The following is a 21,195-nucleotide window of genomic DNA, read 5'->3' as shown; positions in this document are numbered from 1 at the left end:
AATATATAACTGACTTCATGAACAAAAAGACAATTTTTACCATTAATTGACATTGACATTGCGGTGACAATGAATGATGACAATGACAAGGGACTCACGATTGACGATTCATGATTGTTCGTGACCTGACCAATTTTGTTGATTGATTCTAATATAAATAGTTTACTTGAAATGCAGTTAAATTACCAAAATTTTATTTAAGAGTCTGGTTGGACGTGTCATTGTTGGCACTGTCCTCAAACCTAGCCTGTAAATATTTAATATGGACGAAGCGTCCATGAATCGTTATGAAAAACAATTATATACTGTTTTCAAAAAGTTCGACGTAGATAACGAAGAAGCCTTAGATAGATCAGCAGTTCACAAACTTTGTGACGCATTACAGCTCGAAGATCGTGGTGCTGCCCTTGTCAATACACTCTTCGAACGGCGATCAGATCGCGTCACCTTCGCCCAGTTTCGGAACGGCCTGCTTGCCGTGCTGGGTGGTACAGGGGAAGACACCTCGCGCGCCGTGCCTGCACCGCCAGCGCCGCAGCCGCCTGCCGACCCGCCACAGCCCGACCTGCCGCCGCATCACAGTGACGAGGATTCTTCTGGCCGCGAAGTGGCCCCTAAATTTGTATTCGGGTCCAAAAAGTATGGACGTCGATCGAGGCCTTCGCGTTCAGGACCCGCTTTAGATGAGGTGCCGAGTCCGCGCTCCTCTTCTGCGTCTCGCCTCGACACCGATGATAAAAGAGCCAAACAGCGAATGAGATGCAGGCGAAGTGCCTCTGCAATGGAGAGTCGTGACGACACAGTCGCTCTCGAGGACGTCAACGAGACATTCGAACACGACCGGCGTATAGACCGAGATGAAGCGCTCGCCTTGTGTCGCGGCCTAAACATGGATGGTATCGACCGGCGGCTTGTAGAGCGCATATTCGATGATGCTGGAACCACAGACACTACAGTGGGCGAGTTCTTCGATCGCTTAAACTCGTCACTTACTACTACTATGGAAGAGGCTACGCGTGAAGTACGAGGTACCCCGGCTATCGGTGATAGCGAAGGCGACACAGTCGACGACGAGGCAGCCGGTGGGCTGGCCAGCGAGCTGGTGCTGGAGGCGTGGGAGCGCGCCGGCGTGCAGCAGCCGCGCCGCCTGCTGGCCGAGCTCGGCTTCCCCGCCGCCGCGCTGCGCCCGCCCGACCTCGAGCGCGCGCTGGACGCCGAGCTGCGCGCCCTGCCCGAGCCGCCGCACGACGCCGCCGCGCTGCTGCTGCGCGCCGCCCTGGCGCTGTGCCGCCTGCGCCTGGAGCGAGCCCGCCGCCGCGCCGACCTGGCCACCGCTGAGCGCGACAAGCTCCGCGGCGACGTCGCCGAAGCTAACAGACACGCCAGGATTCTAGCGCAAGAAGTTGACGAAAGTCACGCTCGTATCGAGGCCGAATTGAAAGCGAGCCTCAAACGTGCAGAGGCGCGGCATGCGGAGACGACCCGCCAGACCGCTGCCGAGATCACAACCGAGCGGGAACGCGCCGCCGCAGCCCTGGCGCGCCTGGAGGCCGAGGTCGTACGCCGCATCGACCTAGAGGGGCGCCTGCGCGGTGAAATAAGTGGACTCCGAGACCGCGCCGACGAGGCAGAGGCCCGCGCTGCGGCCGCGGAGGAGCGCTGCGCGGACGCGGCTCGCGAGGCCGCGCGCCTCGCCGGCGAGCTGCGCGAGGCGCAGGCGCGGGCGGCCGCGGCACATGACAGCGGCGCCCCCGCGGCGCACGCGGCCGAGCTGCGGCGCCTGCAGCGGGAGTGCCAGCAGCTGCGCGACCGCAACGACGAGCTGTGCGCGGCGCTGGAGACGCACGCGCGGGGGGCGGCGCCCGACGAGGGGGGGGCGGCGTCCGCGCGGGGGGACCTGTCTAGCGAGCTGCACTCTTTGCTCACTCATGAAAACTCTGAGGTGAGCACAATATACCACATAAATAATAAGACAATATATATGTAACTAAGTGACACCACCTCCTTCCTGGGCCAGTGATCTGTTTTACTCTCGTGTTCAGGAGACATGAGACTTGGATATAGAAAATGTTCCATTTGAATTCTCTTTCTTCTGACTTAGTTTGATTATTAAGTCTCTATAGTGTATCACTGTCTTCGCTGTTTACCAGGATTTGCGTATTTTTGTTTGCGCTATGCTGAGCTATGAGTCGGTAGCCATGACCATGTATGACATCTTTAACATAATCCTTGTCTTATGCTTATTAACTATATGTGCATTATGTCGTACACGTATGTAACCAAGCATGGATGCAGGGGGGTTAATGACCTCCTCCGGTTTGGGTCCAGAACCTATATGGACCACTAATTGAAATTGATAAACACAATGTTTTAATATGTTTTGGTCCCATTATACAATTAGTAAGTATCAGATAAAGTCAAAGTCAAATCGTTTATTTCATTTAGGCCTTTACAAGCACTTATGAATGTCAAAAATTATAAATAGGTTTGATTCTAGTTGCCCATTCCAAAAGTAGCTTCCTATGGAGAAGAATGGGCAAGAAACTCCATGGTTACTCTTTTAAAAATAATAGGTACTAGCTTCTACCAGCGGCTTCGCCCGCGTGGTGTGTTGATAAACAGTAGCCTGTGTTAATCCAGGGTATCACCTATCTACATACCAAATTTCAATCAAATCGGTCCAGCCGTTTTTGCGTGATTGAATAACAAACATACATCCACAAACTTTCAACACATGTGTACATTCTCACAAACTTTCACATTTATAATATAAGTAGGATAACAAATTGTATGCATTGATACATACTATAATAACATGCAAAGATCATGTAGATAGTTTCTGTCCTGAGTGAATAGGTAGATTTTTGCAGAAAAATTCGTGCTAGCTGCACTTGCACCCTATTCTTCATTTGCTCTTATTAGGTTTTCGGGGAAAATGGGACTATTCCATTACTAAGAATCTGCTGTCTGGCTGTCACCATTCTGAATCTCATGAACCCTTTTCTTTTTTTTAAGTAGTATACCCTTATACCTTTAGCTGAAAAATATAAAGAATGTATTATTGTTGCTGCTATAACAACAAATACTGACAAGTAGAAAAAGGAATAGTTTTGGGGCTCTCATACAAAAAACTTTTTTTTGCTCTTTTGAACAGATTGTGACTCGCACTTTTAGTGCTCAAACCACATGAATGTTTGTACAATCTTGATTCCAGGATTGTGATTCATCTCCAGTGAGTTTAGACCAAAAGATTTCTGGCCACGTGGATGCGGTTGCAATACTTCGAGAGATCTGTGAAATCGTTCGCGACATCCCCAGACCGGCGGAGTGTCCGCAGTGCGGCGACGTGGCGGCCGCCGTCCGCCGCCTCCCCGCGGCCCGCGTCCACGCCGCCGCGCAGACCGACGCGCCCGACCACGACCTGCTGGCAGACGCCGAGCGCCGCCATCGTGACGAGAAACAGAAGCTAGCCGGCCTCATCAAGTGAGTACAGCTAAACGAGCCGCCAACACTGCTCGTGCTAAACATTTCAACATCGACGTGTTTACAGGGATCTCGAGGGCAGCCTCGAGCAGATGAAGGCGGAGTACGACAAGTGCGAGGACTACTGGAGCAGCAAGCTGGACGAGGAGCGCGACGCCTGGGCCGAGGAGCAGCGCCTGGGCGACGAGCGCCTCGCCGACCTCGTCGCCAAGATCGGCGAGTACGAGCGCCAGTTCGCGCCCGCGCCGCCCCTGCCCACCATCGACGAGCGCCTCAGCCTCGAGGCGCAGGTCACCGACCTGGAGGACGAGTTCCAGCGCTACCGCTCGGACAAGGAGGCCGAGCTGAGCGCCGCGCGCGCCGAGTGCTCGCGCCTGGCCGCGCGCCTGCAGCGACTGGAGGCGGAGCGCGGCGCCCGCGCGGAGGCGGAGCGCGAGGCGGGCGCGGGCCGCGCGGCGCGGGAGGTGCGGGAGCTGCGCGCGCGCACGGCGCGGGCGGAGGCGGCGGCGCGGCGGCTGACGGCGCGGCTGGCGGCGGCGGACCTGCTGGTGAAGGACCTGTACGTGGAGAACTGCCAGCTGGCGCACCGCCGCCCGCTCTGACGGCGCCGGACGTTCGCCGTGTCGCAATGTTCGACACGAGTGCCTTCACTAATTATTCTGTGCAAGTAGGTACATAATCTCACACTCATGATCACTAAAGGCGCACTGTCACGATTTGTGGCTTCTTGCATCAAAATCATCATTTTGACCAAACATTCAATTGTTGTTTCTCGTATACCTATGTAATATGCAGCGTGGCGGGCGGGCGACGCTCCTGCTGCCTCTCATTCAGAAAAGTACGCTTTGTGTCCACACTTCCGCACCGAGGTCTCCATAGCTGTAGCACGGTCATATGATCTCAATATGTGGATTGTCGCATTTCGACACGACCTTTCATTTTCTTAAATAAGCAGAACTGCCAAGCTCGTTATGGCCATCATTTCTCCTATAAGAACAATCTCTTTTACATAGTTTTAGTGTAAAAGTTTTAACTTTAGTGAAAAGCAAGTTATATTCTAACAAGTTCTATTGTAAATCTGATCTTGGTACGTTACTACAAGGAATGGGGCGTTTTAACTTATGAATGTCATAGAATTTTCAGATCGTATAACGAAACCTCATTGTCATCAACAATTAGAAAATTTGAAAATAGGGACTAAAAATTAAATAAAAGGAGAAAAGAAGAAAGATTTTGAAAACAATTTGTAGTGATTTTCTTGAACCAATCCACATAGAGGGCTCAACGCAATGTTTTTATTAAACCTTGGCATATTGGCAAAAGCCCAGTTACGTAGTAGGTACAACGCCATCTGCCATATTCTTGGGAACTATTTTTTTATTCTTAAAAAAAGAAAACCTCCCACTAAAGATAAATACCACTAATATAATGATGGTCATACAATGCAACGATTAGTAACGGAATCTTTTATAACTCATTAAGAGCGCTATTACAAAATCGAATCGCTCAGGTTTAGGTAAATTAGACGATAGCCGGCAGCACTTGCGCGCGTGTGCGTCTAGTGAAATACGCAACGCACACCTGCGGACCGCCACGCGGCACAAACAAACTTGAGACTTTGCCACTTTTATTTTCGAAATAGTTTATTGGTTTTATAGTTTATGAAATATTATTTGTACCGATGCATTTTATAACCTAGAATAGCTCGATTGAGTTACAATAAACAAATAATCGTTTACAATTTTTAAATTATTTAATCGACAACCAAACTTTTCACCATGTTTATCAATTAGGTATAAGTAATTGATTTATAAAAAAACTAAAATCTATAATTCGTCTTCCATGTATTGTATCTTCATTTTCCTGCAACAATAAAAACTAGGAATGTAAATAGTTTATTAAAACAAATATGTCTGTTGCGAGTGACAAAAAATACTTACCATATTATTTGTACTGGTATCCGATTGAGTCTGATAATCTGAATTAAATATGCTTTCATTATCCTGCAAGAATCAAAGATATCCAATAATATTATTATGCACCAGCGAAACTAACGACGATGACATTTACGTACATATTTCTATATAACCAACATCAAAAAAAGAGAACCCAATCTATAACATTTTCGCATTAGAATATCATGGGTTAATACTTGTGTATATTACATTTCAATCAGATCATTATAACTAATAAATAAAATAAAAACTCACTAGTATCAAAACGAGTTCGTTGCGCAGGTTGCGCTATATTTTTCGAGCTCCGGCGAGTTTGCGCGGCGCAACAGCGAGCGATACGTCCTCCCTCGATAAGCGCTTGGCGCCTTGGCGCTGACTAAAGTTGAACACCGCGCGTCACAAGATTTATATTGATTTTTGCATTGCAAACAAAAATTATTTTAAAATATTGTTTTACTTTTAAATAGACCAATTTTTTTTTCAAGCTTTATAACAATACCACCTTAATTATTAAATATGTTTTATTTGAATTTGGATTATACTTTCATAGATAAAAAATATAGTTTTGTATGGAAAATTGTCAGTAACTCTCAGTTTTATAGAATTATTTTTGGTGTATTAATGTATGAAATGTAATAAATTGGTGTAAGCAACAGTGGCGAGGGGTGGTTTAATGAAATAGGGAAGCCGCAGCAAAAAAATAACTGGGGGGGGGGAGTACTCAGGGATGGGGGGAGAGGTAATGGAGGTAATTTCTCAGTCCACCTTTTAGCACTGACTGAGAGACTGATAGTTTGAACATGTTTTCTCGAGAAATTCGGCAGATTATTAATATCTATAAAACTTTATTATCTTTACATAAAATAAGTTCCTTCCTAAAGTAAATAATCTGTCGGAAAACGTCTAACGCGATAAATGCTATCCTAGTTAAGTTTTAAAAGTAGGTACACTAAAAAGAAACCTGATGCAAACTGTCTACGTATCAAAATAACTCATTTCAACGTAGGTATCTCTATTTTCACTAAACACACTGTACTTATACCGAGTACCAGGTCACAGTGCGATCGCGGGGATTAGTAGAGTAATGATACTGCCAACTACTTAATCAAAATTATATACCTGGTGAACACAAAAAAACATGAATTCCCAAGTAGGGTCATTAAATCGCGGAGAATCTTAACACCGCGATTCAGGATTTGCATAAAAATGCACAACGCCATCTATGTTGACATAATGTAACTAAAACACTTAAACTAACATAAAATATTGTACACACACGAACTATGTCATTTCTAAATGATACACACACTAATAAATTCAATTAAGTAATACAAAGAACAAATTGTTAATGGTATTATCTAAAACAAAATAAGAACAATGAGAGTGAATTTGTCTGATTTGTTTGTTTACTTAATACTCGCGCGTAGACAGATATAGCTGCTCTACTCTTGACGCGTTCTTTCTCGTTCACTCGCGAGTTTTGATTGGCTGGAACCCGCTCCGTGAGCCGGCTTACCGCTCGCCCTTATGCCGCGAACATCGCCCGGCGCGGCGTGGATGACGTCACGCAAGCGTAGTTTTGTATGGAGGAGGAAGCCGCGGCTTGTTTAGTAGGAGCAAAATGTGTCAAGTAATTTATAGTCAATTTTTTTACGGTGGTAGGCGTTTTGTTATACCTACATATTTAAATTGTGTGGTTTAAATGATTATATTAATTATACCTATACCTATATTATAACTTATACCTATGAAATTCGAAAGGGAAGCCGATGGGAATCGGCTTATAAGGACGCCTCGCCACTGGTAAGCAAGCACAAGTACAAGATATCGTTGTATCTTGAACATTTTTATAAATGGTTAAATTGCTATATCCTCGTAGTACTGAAGCATCAAAAGATTCCCAAAAGCAACATTTTATGAAACATCCTTTGCAGAGACAAAGATTTTACTGATGTACGTGGACAAATTAAAATATTTATTGAAAACAGACCCAAGATAAATGATCAAACTTTCTTAATCTTATTTTTGTTTTTTTTTTTGTGACTATATCCAAAGCATAATGACGCATCAAAACTCGTATAAAACTCGAAAATTTGTGATAGCCCTCTTAATGACAATATTCGTGTAAAATATTCAGCGAATGTAATTAAATCATATTGAAAGATCGTAACATTCATGATCACATTCCACGAACATAACTTTGAATGCTGAATTTCGCATTTTTTATTGTTAGTGTATTTTTAGTTTTCTGTTGATGATGTGCTTGTGTCACAGTTTGTAGAGTCCCCGGGCTAGCGTGAAACTTGTGCTGTTTTGCTCGTGTCAATCATACTATACAAGTGTGTCGAGGTGCCGCGCGACGGCGCTATATAGTCGCTGCGACACGCATGCCATCATATCGCATTACCACCTGACCCATAGTTTTTGTCAAATCTTTACTAAATATTGTTTTTGATGAAACCCGCCAAATTGGAATACCTCCCCTGTCCTGGTTTATGCCTGTACAGAACTCCGCCAAGCATGTCCTCCAGTGCGTGACGTAGTTGAGCACAGGTGCAGATCTGCTAGCTGACACTTTGTCATTTGATGTCCAAAATGCTTTATTTGCTGCCGGCGTGTCTCTGGGGCCCGATTCTCTAAGTTGATAATGTCAAAATTGAATCGCAGTAGCAGTTTTAATCATTTCGAGCATTCTGCTACTAATAAAAGACCAATCGTATCCCGTTTTTTTTTTCTTTAAAATAATATAAATGTTTTAATTATTTTCTACGATTCAATAAATGAATCATATTGTCTGCAAATTATTTACGATTACGACATGGTAGACCATGTTGCAAGCTACCGTATAGACCAAATGGCAGACCAATCGCAAATCAAACGAATGCCATTGGAATAAGATTGGTCTTTTATTAGTAGCAGAATGCCCGATATAGTTAACACGTTCGCGTGAGCAATCTCATTTTTAAATGTTGGTACTGTGGCGCACCTTTCGCAATAGCAGTTTTAAATTTTGTCAATATTAACTTAGGAGAATCGAGCCCCAGTACTTTTTAAAATACTTAAATATCTACCATTGTTTGTCGTGAATTGCATTGTGTAATAATTGTTTGTTGTGTACCTATTGCATGTTTTGTATTGGATTTTTTACACAAATACAAAACTTCGTCCCCAGCAAAACATTTTATGCGTTGTGTTTACCGACATTATAACTGATTATTTTATTAGTTAGAATAATACAATAATAAGTAGGTAATGATGTATTGATAAACAGTTAAAATGTATGAGTATGAGCTTAAGTAGCGGCCGTACGAGTGGAAATAACGCGACAGTGGCGCGAGTCCCGCACAGGACGCCGAATGTCGGGGGTTGAGTGGGGCGAGAGCTGTACCTTAAGGCGTCGTCCTAATTGGCAGCGATCGCGCATGGCGCGATGCGTTTTTCATCTCACGATCTCACTTGCGAGGTTCCGAGGTTCAAATAGGAAACTCTGATGAAATCTGTATGTTTGACCTCATCGTTTGACGAGAACGCATCGTGTCATCGTGCGATCGCTGTCAATTGGGACGACGTCTTAGATGAAAAACGCATCGCACCATCGCGCGATCGCTGCCAATTAGGACGACGCCTAATACAGTTAGTACCTACCGGAATTATTCAAAGTTCCATTCAATTTGTAAATTACGCCAACGAACATCGGTACATATCCTTGCTGGTAAATATATCTATTGTTTGTTACATTGAATTGAATATATGAATGCGCTGGAACAGTGCCTGAACTATGTAATAAGTCAATGAAGATAGTGCTGACATTAAAAGTAATGTAGTTTAATGTATATTGTTCCTCACGACTCGGTCAGTGCCGTCGAAGCTTGACCATAAACGATTTGTAAACTTGCTGTGTTACGTAAGTATAATAAATTATATTATAAAGGTACTACTGGAATTGTATACAGAAAGGAAATCTTCGGAATTTCCGCAATGTTGCGAATGGAGAAATGTTCGGAGTTTTTACATATTTTATGTATTTTCAAAATATACACTTACATTACATTATACATATTATAAATTTCGGAAATGAATCGTTTCTCCGAATGTGGATGAACCTTACTTGAGACAATTCCAGTAACAATGTGAGACTGTGACGTGATCTGTCAGTGCGGCGTATTGTACGCGGCCAGGCCCGACACTCATTGCGTTTATATTAAAGTGTTGATCATATCATATGGGTTTTATTTAAATAATCATAATATCGCTGGCCTATGTTTTAAATTCAGAAAAGAAATTAGTAGTTCCTGATCACAATATCGTAAGCTATTGTTATCAAATCACCTACTATTATGAATATCCTAGCTGTTGTCCTTGTACTGAAAGTCGTAGGTAACGGTCGCCTAGTGGAGACCCAGCCGCACAGGTAACAGTGCATGGCTTTAGTTTCGGGTAAGGCGAAGAAGAACCAATGTAACTTTGATAATTGGCATGTAATGTAAGTATCTATCTACTTTTGGTTGAGTCCCTATAGATGATGAAAAATATCTCTTTAAACCTGGAACTCAATTCTTCTAATTTAATTTGTCACTTGAATATCAGTTAAAAAAAGTCGTGGTGGCCTAGTGGGTAAAGAACCAACCTCTCGAGTATGAGGGCGCGAGTTCGATTCCAGGTCAGGCAAGTACCAATGCAACTTTTCTGAGTTTGTATGTACTAAGTATATCTTAGACACCAATGACTGTGTTTCGGATGGCACGTTAAACTGTAGGTCCCGGCCAGTGGCGGCCCTAGGGGTGTGCGAACTGTGCCATCGCACAGGGCCTCGCGCTTATGGGGGCCTCGCGCTACAACCCACACTAATATAAGAAAAATATATATCTGGTCCAAGAAAAAAAGTGTTTTTTTTTTTTCTTTATTTCTAATTTATTTTGCGTTTACTTTTTGAGTCCTCAATTTAACAAAAAGTTGGAACACCAAAGTAACAAAAACAACTGGCTCTCGATCCAGTCACGGATTCTTTTTATTTGTTTAATTTGAGAGTCCTTAAAGAAACAATAAAAAAATTCGCGCTCGCTACGCTCGCGGCTGTTCACTTGCCAGTGCCTGTCCTTCTAACTTGATTAGAATACTTTTATGTCCCAAACTCAAAAATTTTCGCGCTCGCTACGCTCGCGAATTCACCTTCCGCTGTTGTTCATTGTACAAATTTAGGTGCTTTAATGACCCAAAACTCAAACATTTTGGCGCTCGCTACGCTCGCGAGTTCACCTTCCACTGTTGTTTATTATACATGGTTTAGGTGCTTTAGTGACCCAAAACACAAACATTTTCGCGCTCGCTACGCTCGCGAATTCCCCTTGCATTGTTGTTTATTATACAAGTTTAGGTGCTTTAGTGACCCATAGCTCAAAAATTTTTGCGCTCGCTACGCCCGCGGGTACTTCACTTTCCACTTGTTTTTTTTTTTTTCCTTTTTTAAGTTGAACCTAGGAGGCAGCGCCGCTTTTAGGTCCTTTTATTAACAAGAAAATAACTCCTAGCTTCCATATAAACTTTCTTCAGCCTTACTTATAAAAATCAACAAATCATCTTCTAAGCATTGTTTTAAGTAATTACTACTTAAAGCCTTAAGTAGTGATTAAATTATTTTGACCTATAAACGTTGCTTAAGCATGTCTTAAGTAATGAACAGATAATGACATAAAAACATACTAATTTCTCAACACTATCGGAATGTTGGTAGCTTAAAAAAATATTTGTCATCAAAACGTTGTGTAATGGCAACAATGGCATCCGTAAAATATAAAATTAAAAAGTTGAGCTGTCAATAAACCGGAAATGAAAAATCAGCTGGTAAGAATCCAGCCATTTTGATAATTAGCGGGTTAAACAAAGGTGTGAGGCTATTTAATTTGACAGCTCATTTAAGACATTGCTAAGAAAATGATTTATTTCAGCCACGTTTATAAGTAAGATTTTTTCTTAAACATCTCTTAAGTATAACTTAAGGCTGCTTCTTATTTACGACGTTCGAACTACTCAAGTCACAATCTTTCAAAACATAGGGGGCGCTTGGGTCATGATTGCACCCGGGCGCTGAGCTAGAGACGGTCCTGAATCAGTTATATGAAGAGCTGAATATTATCTAGGTGCTGAAATATTTATAAAAGAATTTAATTGAAATTTATCCCACTACCGAAATAGTCTTGAGAATTCGAATAATAAAATAATAATATAGAAAAAGCAGTTTTTCGAGGCTTAAAATGATTAAAACATATCTAAGGAATTCGATGACACAAGATCAACTTTCAGCCCTTGCTATTCTTTCGATCGAAAATGACGTTCCTCATTCATTCGATTATTCTGCTTTAATTAAAGATTTTAGTCTTAGGAAATTGGGAAGTATCAGATCATTTTAATATTTGTTAATTTTGTGATTCTATTGATTTGTTTAACATGAGCATTTCTCCTCAAACATGACGTTAGCTAAGTCAAAACACCAGCTTACTCTCGCAACACAGACTTTTCACGTAGGACAAAGGGCCTCGCATAGACCTGCCGCACGTAGCCTCGCAATGGCTAGGGCCGCCGCTGGTCCCGGCTGTCATTGAACATCCTTGGCAGTCGTTACGGGTAGTCAGAAGCCAGTAAGTCTGACACCAGTCTAACGCGGTGTCCTGCGTGAGCGACGAACGCGACGCGACGCGACGCTGCGAACGCGACGAACGCGATCAACTCAAAGGAATTCCCTACATGCGGCCTATGTGGCAGTCTGCGGCGAGACGCGACGTAACGCGTACTTGTTTTGAGGGCGACCAGACGCGACACCGCGAACTATTCAGAAGCGTTGATTGTTGTGGGACAAAAAAAAACATAAATATTAAAGAAATCGTTTATTAGTACAAACAAGTTGGAAGATTGTTGCTGTCTGTACTTTAAATATGAACTTTCAAGCAAAATTGTAACACAACTTCTCCATGATTTGAGAAGTAATGACCAAAATCACGTAGGACATCTGTCGCGTATAGCATCGCGTCGCATTACGTCGCGTCGTGTTGCGTCGCGTCGCGTCGCGTTCGTCGCTCACGCAGGACACCGCGTAACCAAGGGGTATTAGGTTGCCCGGGTAACTGGGTTGAGGAGGTCAGATAGGGCAGTCGCTCCTTGTAAAGCACTGGTACTCAGCTACATCCGGTTAGACTGGAAGCCGACCCCAACGTAGTTTGGGAAAAAGGCTCGGAGGATGACTTGAATATCAGTTGAATCTCGATAGCAATTACACCTTAGCGAGCATTCTCCTACTAATACATATAAGAGCAATCGTTTTCCAATGACATTCCATTGGTTTGCCATTGGTCTGCAATTGGTCTATGGGGTTATCTGTTCTACAAATGTATAGCAATTGTAAATCATTTGCAAACAATATAATTCATTTTGGAATGATTTAAAAGGATAATACCTCTAGAATAGTTAATTCAGTCAATAAAACTCTTGGTAGAATTAGAAGAGTCCATGGCAATTCGATTTTACGATTCAATGAGAGGTTTTCTTAAAAATAATAGTTCCCTAGCAAATGATAGATGGCGTTATACATACTATGCGAATGGGCCCTTGCCAAGTTAAAAAAAACGTTGCGCCGAGTCTATTTCTGGACAAATTGTCTTGAAAACCTTTCGGGACATTCGGATAATAATCTGACTGACTTCTTTTGTCCTTTTATTCCATTTTTATTTTCAACTAGCTGATCCCGCGAACTTCGTATCGTTTAAACCTTCCCTGGACCTCAACAAACATTCTAAAACCAAAAAAAGCCAAATCGGTCCAGCCATTCCCGAGTTTTAGTAAGACTAACGAACAACAATTCATTTTTATATATAGGGGAGATTATTTTAATTGTTGATGACTAGTTATACGACTCATTATACGACCTCAAAATTATATGACGTTAATAAGATATGACGCTCCATTCCTTCGAATAACGTACCAAAATCAGCGCCATCTAGGCTTCAAATAGGAAAAGAGAAAAATCTAGGAGAACAGAAAAAGAAAATCCCTCATTATGACGTGATTGAATATCAGCTGTCGCTTAATGACGCGACGTAACGCGCACTTGATTTGAGAGCGACCAGATGCGACACCACGAACTATTCAGAAGCGTTGTGGGATAAAAACATAAGCATTATAGAAATCGTTTATTAGTAGGTACAAAGAACTTGAAAGAATGTTGCTGTCTGTACTTTAAATATGAACTTTCAAGCAAAAAATGTACCGTACTTCTCCATGATTTGAGAAGTAATGACCAAAATCACGTAGGTCGTCATTTGTCGCGTATAGCATCACGTCGCATTACGTCGCGTCGTGTTGCGTCGCGTCGCGTCGCGTTCGTCGCTCACGCAGGACACCGCGTACCTAAGGTATTTTACTTAGGTATCAGTAAAATTTGCAGAATTGAGCCACTGTATTTATTCTGATTCATCTTGCGTGGGCGCGGTGTGTGGTGATCAAAACTCATTCCTTCTCTGTCCAAGAAGAGGCTTGTGCCTGTGGCCTGGGTCGGGACAATAAAAAAGGAAAATGATGAGGAATATCTTTGTTTAGTGATTACTGTTGGCTCCAGTAGGTATTGGGTTATTATATAAGACTCCAACGATCTGGGCCCCGATTCTCCTAATTTTACTTAAGCGTCATACGATTCACGTTCGACTCGATTCGACTGAGATCCGATCCCGACTCGATTACGATTGAAGCGTATGTGGCATTCCGCTATTTTTTCTTTGAAATAAACGTTTTTATCCTTTTCTGTCGTTCAATAATGACTCATTTTGTCGGCAAATGATTTACGATTGCAAAATGATTGTACCTACAGCAAACTACCGTTTAGACCAAAATTACCAAAATAGCAGACTAATCGCACACCAATCAAATGTCAATCGAATACGATTGGTCTTTTATTAGTAGCGGAATGCCCGATATGGTTAAAACTGCTATTGCGATCATATTGCGATTCGATTTCTATTCGATTTTGACATTATTAACTTAGGAGAATCGGGCCCCTGGCATTGGGATCGCTCTAGCCGTTAGCCGTTACCTCAATCAATTTATTAGAGAGCTCATCTTCGTTTTTTCTGCTGTAGTGTGTTCTGCATGGCCCCGGTGACTCGAGCAAACAATACAATAACAAAGGCTTTGGCCTTAGTGTCTGTCTGTGATTGTGTGTTGCCAGGCAACCGCGATGAACGGGGACCAGCCACTTATTACCTACCCTAGGTAAGCTTATCTCGTATAGGTACAAGTATGTTAAATAAGAAATAAGTTAATAGAAAATACATGACATTAATAAAAATATATTTTATTTCTTTAAGAAACTTGCATAGTACCTATATGTCACTAAAAGATGGCGACAAAGTGATAATTTAAGTAAGTGATGTGGAGCTCGGCGGCTGCTACAAGTACATGCCGTTGACAAGGTAGTCGGCGTCGTGAGCGAAGGGCGACTTGCCGCGGCCGCGCCGGCGCCGCATGGCCGCCCGCGCGCGGCACGTCAGCATGCCCAGCATCGCCGTCAGCATGAACAGCCCTGCAACGAGACCGTGATGCAGGCGCTGCGGCGGCTCAGCGCTGCCGCCGCACCGCGCCGCACTCACCCAGCACGAGCAGCATCATGGCGGCGGGCGGGTGCTCGCTGAGCCCGTCGTGCTCGTCCGCCGGGAAGTGCACGTGCGCCGCCGCCGCCGCCGCCTTCTCCGCCTCCGCCGGCTTGCTCGCCGGCACACTCTGAGCAAGACACAGTTACTGCCTATGTGGCATTACAATTTATTGATGAATTGGCCTGCACTCCACAACGCCTACAGGAAGTACATACATGTGCACTGGGAGGGCATAGCAGAGGATTTTGTATCGAGCATATAATGTTTATAACAGAAATTATATGCTCATAATTCGGGTTACTATCCCTAATTGTCAACACAGTCACGCAAGAATTATAAAAGATACTAGCTGTTGCCCGCGACTTCGTCTGCTTGGGCAATATAGAATTTTCGTTTATTTAATTGTTCATTGCTCAACCCCCGGAGGTGATAGCGTGATAATATATAGCCTATGTGTTGAACTGGCCCCCAGGTAATAGTCATGCAAAATTTGATTTAAATCCATGCAGTACTTTTTGAGTTTATCCGGGACAAACATACAGACAAACAGATAAACAGACATACAGACAAAAATTCTAAAAACTACATATTTGGGTTCAGAATCGATTATAGATCACCCCCCAAGTATTGTTTTAAAAAAATAATCAATGTACAGTTTTGACTTTCCTATCATTTTATTATATGTATAGATGAGTATGAGGGCACATCGCAATGTGGTCACCTTATCGCGCGTGACGTTGGCGGCGCTGGAGTTGTGGCGCTCGGGCGGCGGCGCCTCGGACGCCTCCTTCTTCAGCAGCTCGAAGCCCTTCTTAGGGCTGTCGCGTAGCGTCTGCTGCTGGCTGGAGTACACCACCGGGATCTCCGGCATGGTCTTCGGGGGGATGTACACTGGCATCTCCTTGCAGGGACGGAATGCCATGGTTATTAGGTAGGTACTCTTCGGTACTACTGTGAAATGGTCGATGTTTCCTATACAGAACTGACTTTTACGTGCTCTTTAATTAGATTATTAGACATCAGAGATCCATTGGTAAATAACAAAAATACTTAAAATCGTCTGTCTTGTAGATAAATACTTAAAGTAATGACTTGGTTATCTCAACCAGCAGAATCAGGTATTTTTTTTGTTTTTTTGCAAATTGGAAGCGATTTCGCTCCGAACCAAGAATTGAACCCGAGGGGAGAGACCCATTGTGCGACATTCGCACTCACACAGTACAATGAGAGTATTAAAAACTAGAATAGTGATGCGTGATGTGTACCTGGTCAGCGCGCGGCACGGGCCAGGCGCGGCGCGGGTCGGGCTCGGGCCAGTAGCCCCAGCCGCGCTCCGCCGCGCCCTCCAGCGCCGCGCCGCCTGCAAGCACATGTACCCTCGGACCCACTACCTACTGCCTGCCAGCACACATTTTTAGGTTTCCGTACCCAAAGGGTAAAACGGGACCCTCTTTATTGTTTTCGCTCCTCTGGGCCCCGATTCTCCTAAGTTAATAATGTCAAAATCGAATAGAAATCTAATCGCAACATGATCGTAATAGCAGTTTTAACCATACCGGGCATTCTGCTACTAATAAAAGACCAATCGTATTCGATTGACATTTGATTGGTGTGCGATTGGTCTGCTATTTTGATGATTTTGGTCTATGCGGTAGTTTGCTGTACAATCATTTTGCAATCGTAAATCATTTTCAGACAAAATGATTCATTATTGAACGACAGAAAAGGATAAAAACGTTTATTTCAAAGAAAAAATAGCGGAATGCCACATACGCTTCAATCGTAATCGAGTCGGGATTGGATCTCAGTCGAATCGAGTCGAACGTCAATCGAAGGTCGCTTAAGTAAAATTAGGAGAATCGGGCCCCTGTTCGTCCGTCCGTCCGTCTATCACCAGGCTGTCTCATGAACCGTGAAAGTTAGATAGTTGAAATTTTAACAGATGATGTATTTCTGTTGCTGTTGCCGCTATAACAACAAATACTGAAAACTAGAATAAAATAAATATTTTGAGGGGCTCCCATACAACAAACGTGACTTTTGCTCTGATACGGAACCCTTCGTGCGCGAGTCCGACTCGCACTTGGCCGGTTTTTTAATGTAAAACGCCTAATCTAAGAGCCCAGCCCAAATAAAAATTAGTCACTTACCGCTACAGCTACAGCGCAATATAAAAATACACCGCAAATTGTAACTTACGGTCAAAAGAAGTTGTACCAATAGTACTACCAGTATTTTTTTCAACCCTTTTGTTATCACTACAGGTACTACTGGTAGTACTATTGGTAGTACCACCACAGATTACATAATAGTTACTACGTAAGTACCACGGGCAACAAACGAATAAATCTCGCCTACTTCTTCACTCATGCTTAGCTTTAGGGTCAATTCCCACTGAGAGAGCAGCGGCCGGCAGCGGCCGGCAGCGGCCGTAAATGCAAGGGATTGAGCGCGAGCGCGGCGGGCCGCGCGGCGCCGCGCTCTTACATTGCCCGTGCTCTTACGGCCGCTGCCGGCCGCTGCTCTCTCAGTGGGAATTGACCCTTAGAAGAACAGTTTTTTATTGTAGTCTCGTGCTATTTCTTCGGAGGATGCGCGTCTTAAATTGGATACCCATTTGAAGGGGACTTATAATAGAGGTATAACAGTGGGTAGTGTCTTAAATGACACAGGAAAGCAAAACTCAGTGGGAGTGTTTGAGTTACCGGGCGGCGGCGGCCAGGCGCGGCGCGGCCAGGGCGCGGGCGGCTCGAACGCCGGGAACTGCGCGCCGCTGTCCGGCTCCTGCAGCAGCCCGCCCTTGTGGCTGAAGATGTGCGAGCTCGCTCCTCCCTCTCAACAAATTATGACCAAAGATTTTCCTTTCATTACACTGCACTAAGTACATTAGGTACGTAGTACCTAAGTTGTAGCGAATGAGTTAAAAAGGTTGGAATACCTATACGTTAGATACGAGTCTGACTGAAATTGATTTTACTGAAACTGTTATATTGCATTCCATTTTCAACGTAGATAGTTATATAAACCGGAAATACTTTCACAACATAGATTAGAAACTATAATAGGTTCTACTCCTGGTGTTTAACTGCGGGGGTACCTAGGGGTTGACGACAACGCATACCGTTATACCGGTGCTGTGGCTGCGCCTGCGCCAGCCGGTGCGGCCAGCGCTCCGGCACGTCGGCCGCCGGCTCCGGCGCGGCCTGCAGCAGCCCGGCGGCGTCGCCCGCGCGGAACCGCGTCTCCGCTCCGGCCGAGTGGGCGTCGAGCTCGCCGTAGCCGACGGGCGGCGCGGTGGGCCCGGCTGCCGCCTGAGGCAGCTTGGGCGGCGGCGCGGTGGTGGGCGGCGCGCGGGCGGGCGGGCAGCCCAGCTCGGGCGCCTCGTCCGAGCCGTCAGCGCACTGCGGCACCCCGTCGCACGCGTTGTACACGGCGATGCACTCGCCGCCGCGCCTGCACGCGAACTGGTAGCGGCTGCAGCGCGCGCTGGCTGCAACATGTAACGTGCGCGTGTAGCACCGACCTCGGACACGCTGTGACGTGTGACGTGCGGAGTACAGCAGCGGGACGCACGTGCAGGCGTGGGCGCGGGCGCGGCGGGCGGCGGCGGCGCGGGCGCGGGGGGCGCGGTGCTGGCCGCCGTGGTGCGCGCCGTGCTGGTAGCCACGCCGCTCCTGCAACACACACATTCATCGCTCTACAACTTCTACTTTGTTCCTACCTAAACGTCAATTCCAAATCAAACTCAAATGACGGAAATAACTCAAGTGATTTTGATAAAGGTTGTTGTTTTGTATTTTCGGTATAATCACAGATTAAGTACCTACTCAATAGTTTTTAGCTTCCTGGTTTTTAGTACCTACGGTATTAGGATACGATCGGTTAGGATTTTTAACCACACAGAAGAGGGGTCGGCGATATATGTATTTTAAGAATTGAGCAAATCTACAATATGGCTATATATTTGCCATGTACCTACTAATCTTTGTATGTCAGATGGTGCTTAGCCTTTTCCCATTTATATGTTGGGGGGGAGCGGGGATGGTCGCCCGCCAGTCTAACCAGATGCAGCTTCAGACCCTTCACGACTGCCGAAGATGTTCAAATGTTAGCTGGGACTTCCAGTTTATCGTGCGGTCGTACGGTCAGACGGTGACTATTGGGTACCTCAGGTTGGCGAGCTCCTGCTCGTGGTGCGCCAGGCGCTCCTGGTCCTGCAGCTCGGCCAGGCGCCGGCTGATGGCCAGCACGCCGCTGCTGAAGTTGCTGTGCGCCGTGAACTTGCAGCGGAAGTCCTCGGGCGGCCCGCAGTTGAACAGGTAGCAGCTGCCGGGGCCCTGCGCACGACAAAACTGCTCACTGCGTTGCTGTGTCGGCTCAGCAGGACTACTCTCTGATAGACGATATCTACATGCGTCATTATTCGCCCGAGTCATACCTACATTTCCAGGAAATATCACCAAGGACTGGTTTACATTGTGATGTGACTACACTCAGTGATCGAATGAAGTACCTAGTTATAATGTTCCACCATGTCCCAGGAGAACCCATGTCCACAGACAGGTAGACAGATTTACATTCACGAAGCTAAAGAGTTTGTCTGTTGGCTTGAACCTGCTTATCTCAGGTTCGATTTACCTGGGGTGCGGGTGAAACCGCTAGCGCAAGCTAGTGCTTCTAAAAAACTAGACGAGAAAATGGCGTAGTTCAGTTAGGGATATTAAAATAAACAATAATAATATGATGACATGCTGCGCTTGCTACGTGCCGTAGCGTCTCGTAGCCGTAGCCGTAGCGCGTAGTCTGATGTCTCGACTCAACGTCTCGCGCGTCGTGTCACACATCGAGTTGCTCATTATTATAAGTTGATCGCTTGTGAACTCGAGATTGCAATGCTCGAGATTGCAATATTGATAGCATAATATGCTACCTATATGGCATATATGACTTGTCAAATTGTTACATATAAAGGGTACTGATATCGAATACTAAACCAAACAATAAGATACGCCGAGGTGGAACTTGAAATAAAATAGTGAGCGCGGCATGGTTGGCGAGTAGCGGAGCTCACCTTTTCCTCGTAGACGAAGACGTCGCAGGCGTCGGTCTCGCAGCACAGGCGCAGGCACTCGGCGCGCGCGCCCACGTCCAGCTCGGACAGGTAGCGCGCGCCCATGTCGCGCGACTCCTCCGTGCGGATGATCTTGTCGCGCTGCACGTCGAAGCGCGGCGCGCACGCGGCGGGGTCCAGCTCCCGCGCGCGCACGGCGCCCAGCAGCAGCGCCGCCCACCACGACCACGCCCGCGCGCGCATCGCGCGGCCTCCGTGCGGCGCCAGGACCACTTGTTCTGCGAGCTGCGGAGCGGGCGCGTCGGCGCGGCGCCGACCCTGGCTGCTGACTAATTGCTCTCGCATGCATTAGCAGCGCGCAGCGAGGCCGCGCACGGCGTGCCGGTCGTTAGCCGCGCGCCTGCGCACTGCCGCCGCACCCGCGCCAACGAACCGCTGGATGTGGCACTCTCGCATCTGCTCACTCATTGGACCTATTTGTTGCTGACTTGGGTTTCATGTTTGGATCGAAAATGCATGATGCAATTCATGTTGGTTTATTCGTTTAGCATACGTTTTTACGCCAGATTGGAGGATGGTTTGGCTCTTTCTTCTTCATAGTCGCATCCTTATGACTGGGACGTGGCTGCTCGGCAACATCGCTCTCCAGGTCACCCGATGCTGTAAAAACTTGACATTCAGGCTAGTGGTCAAAATTAACCTAATTTTGTTTATCAACCTAGGCTATTTTTAACCGACTTCCCAAAAAGGAGGAGGTTCTTAATTCATCTTCTCTATTGAAATTTGGATGTTCTGTAATTTCAATAGCTTCGCGAATCATCCTAGGCATTAATCGGTAGTCTTTTGCAAGGAATTGTTTCTTGGTTTGTTGGGGTGCCTGTGCCTTTTTTTTCTAAGTAAGTAAGTCTCTAGGCAATCAGTTAATATTACACGTTTTGTCCATCTACTGTTGCACATTGTACATAATGAGCCGTGCCATAAATATGTGTGTACAGACTACGACCAACGAGCATGCATCACGCAAATGTCGACCGAACCGGGAATCGAACCC

The 21,195-nt window shown here is 45.4% G+C and overlaps 2 protein-coding genes across 3 annotated transcripts; one reads left to right on the top strand and one right to left on the bottom strand.

The window, feature by feature from the left end:
• The first annotated feature begins 74 nt into the window (after window positions 1-74).
• On the top strand, window positions 75-9,656 carry LOC110376883 (blastoderm-specific protein 25D). The gene is made up of 3 exons (XM_049840361.2): window positions 75-1,942; window positions 3,215-3,483; window positions 3,551-9,656. Exons 1-3 carry the CDS (start codon window positions 263-265, stop codon window positions 4,083-4,085), a joined length of 2,484 nt encoding a protein of 827 aa, XP_049696318.2. The 5' UTR covers window positions 75-262; the 3' UTR covers window positions 4,086-9,656.
• Window positions 9,657-14,758: 5,102 nt separating this feature from the next.
• On the bottom strand, window positions 14,759-20,796 carry LOC110376882 (skin secretory protein xP2). Of its 2 annotated transcripts, XM_049840366.2 has the most exons (9): window positions 20,145-20,796; window positions 19,241-19,410; window positions 18,647-18,747; window positions 18,195-18,563; window positions 17,779-17,907; window positions 16,339-16,433; window positions 15,795-15,974; window positions 15,071-15,200; window positions 14,759-15,003 (listed from the first exon to the last, which is right to left on the bottom strand). In XM_049840366.2, the coding sequence occupies exons 1-9, from the start codon at window positions 20,487-20,489 to the stop codon at window positions 14,870-14,872; spliced, it is 1,653 nt and encodes a 550-aa protein (XP_049696323.2). In that variant the 5' UTR covers window positions 20,490-20,796; the 3' UTR covers window positions 14,759-14,869. The 2 variants fall into 2 exon arrangements, with proteins under 2 accessions (XP_049696323.2, XP_049696324.2); XM_049840367.2 differs by lacking the exon at window positions 17,779-17,907 and having other exon boundaries at window positions 20,145-20,794.
• Between the last annotated feature and the right edge of the window lie 399 nt (window positions 20,797-21,195).

The sequence above is a fragment of the Helicoverpa armigera genome, chromosome 13, assembly GCF_030705265.1.
Source record: "Helicoverpa armigera isolate CAAS_96S chromosome 13, ASM3070526v1, whole genome shotgun sequence".
Lineage (NCBI taxonomy): Eukaryota > Metazoa > Arthropoda > Insecta > Lepidoptera > Noctuidae > Helicoverpa > Helicoverpa armigera.
The sequence above is the reverse complement of the archived record's forward strand: the minus strand, read 5'-3'. Positions and strand labels throughout refer to the sequence as shown.

Coding starts and splice junctions, on each gene's coding strand:
- LOC110376883 (XM_049840361.2), top strand. CDS start 263: ATGGACGAAGCGTCCATGAATCGTTATGAAAAACAATTATATACTGTT. Junction 1,943..3,214: donor TCACTCATGAAAACTCTGAG/GTGAGCACAATA, acceptor TCTTGATTCCAG/GATTGTGATTCATCTCCAGT. Junction 3,484..3,550: donor AAGCTAGCCGGCCTCATCAA/GTGAGTACAGCT, acceptor ACGTGTTTACAG/GGATCTCGAGGGCAGCCTCG.
- LOC110376882 (XM_049840366.2), bottom strand. CDS start 20,489: ATGCGAGAGCAATTAGTCAGCAGCCAGGGTCGGCGCCGCGCCGACGCG. Junction 18,564..18,646: donor GCCCGCGCCCACGCCTGCAC/GTGCGTCCCGCT, acceptor TACATGTTGCAG/CCAGCGCGCGCTGCAGCCGC. Junction 16,434..17,778: donor CGCCTGGCCGCCGCCGCCCG/GTAACTCAAACA, acceptor ATGTGCTTGCAG/GCGGCGCGGCGCTGGAGGGC.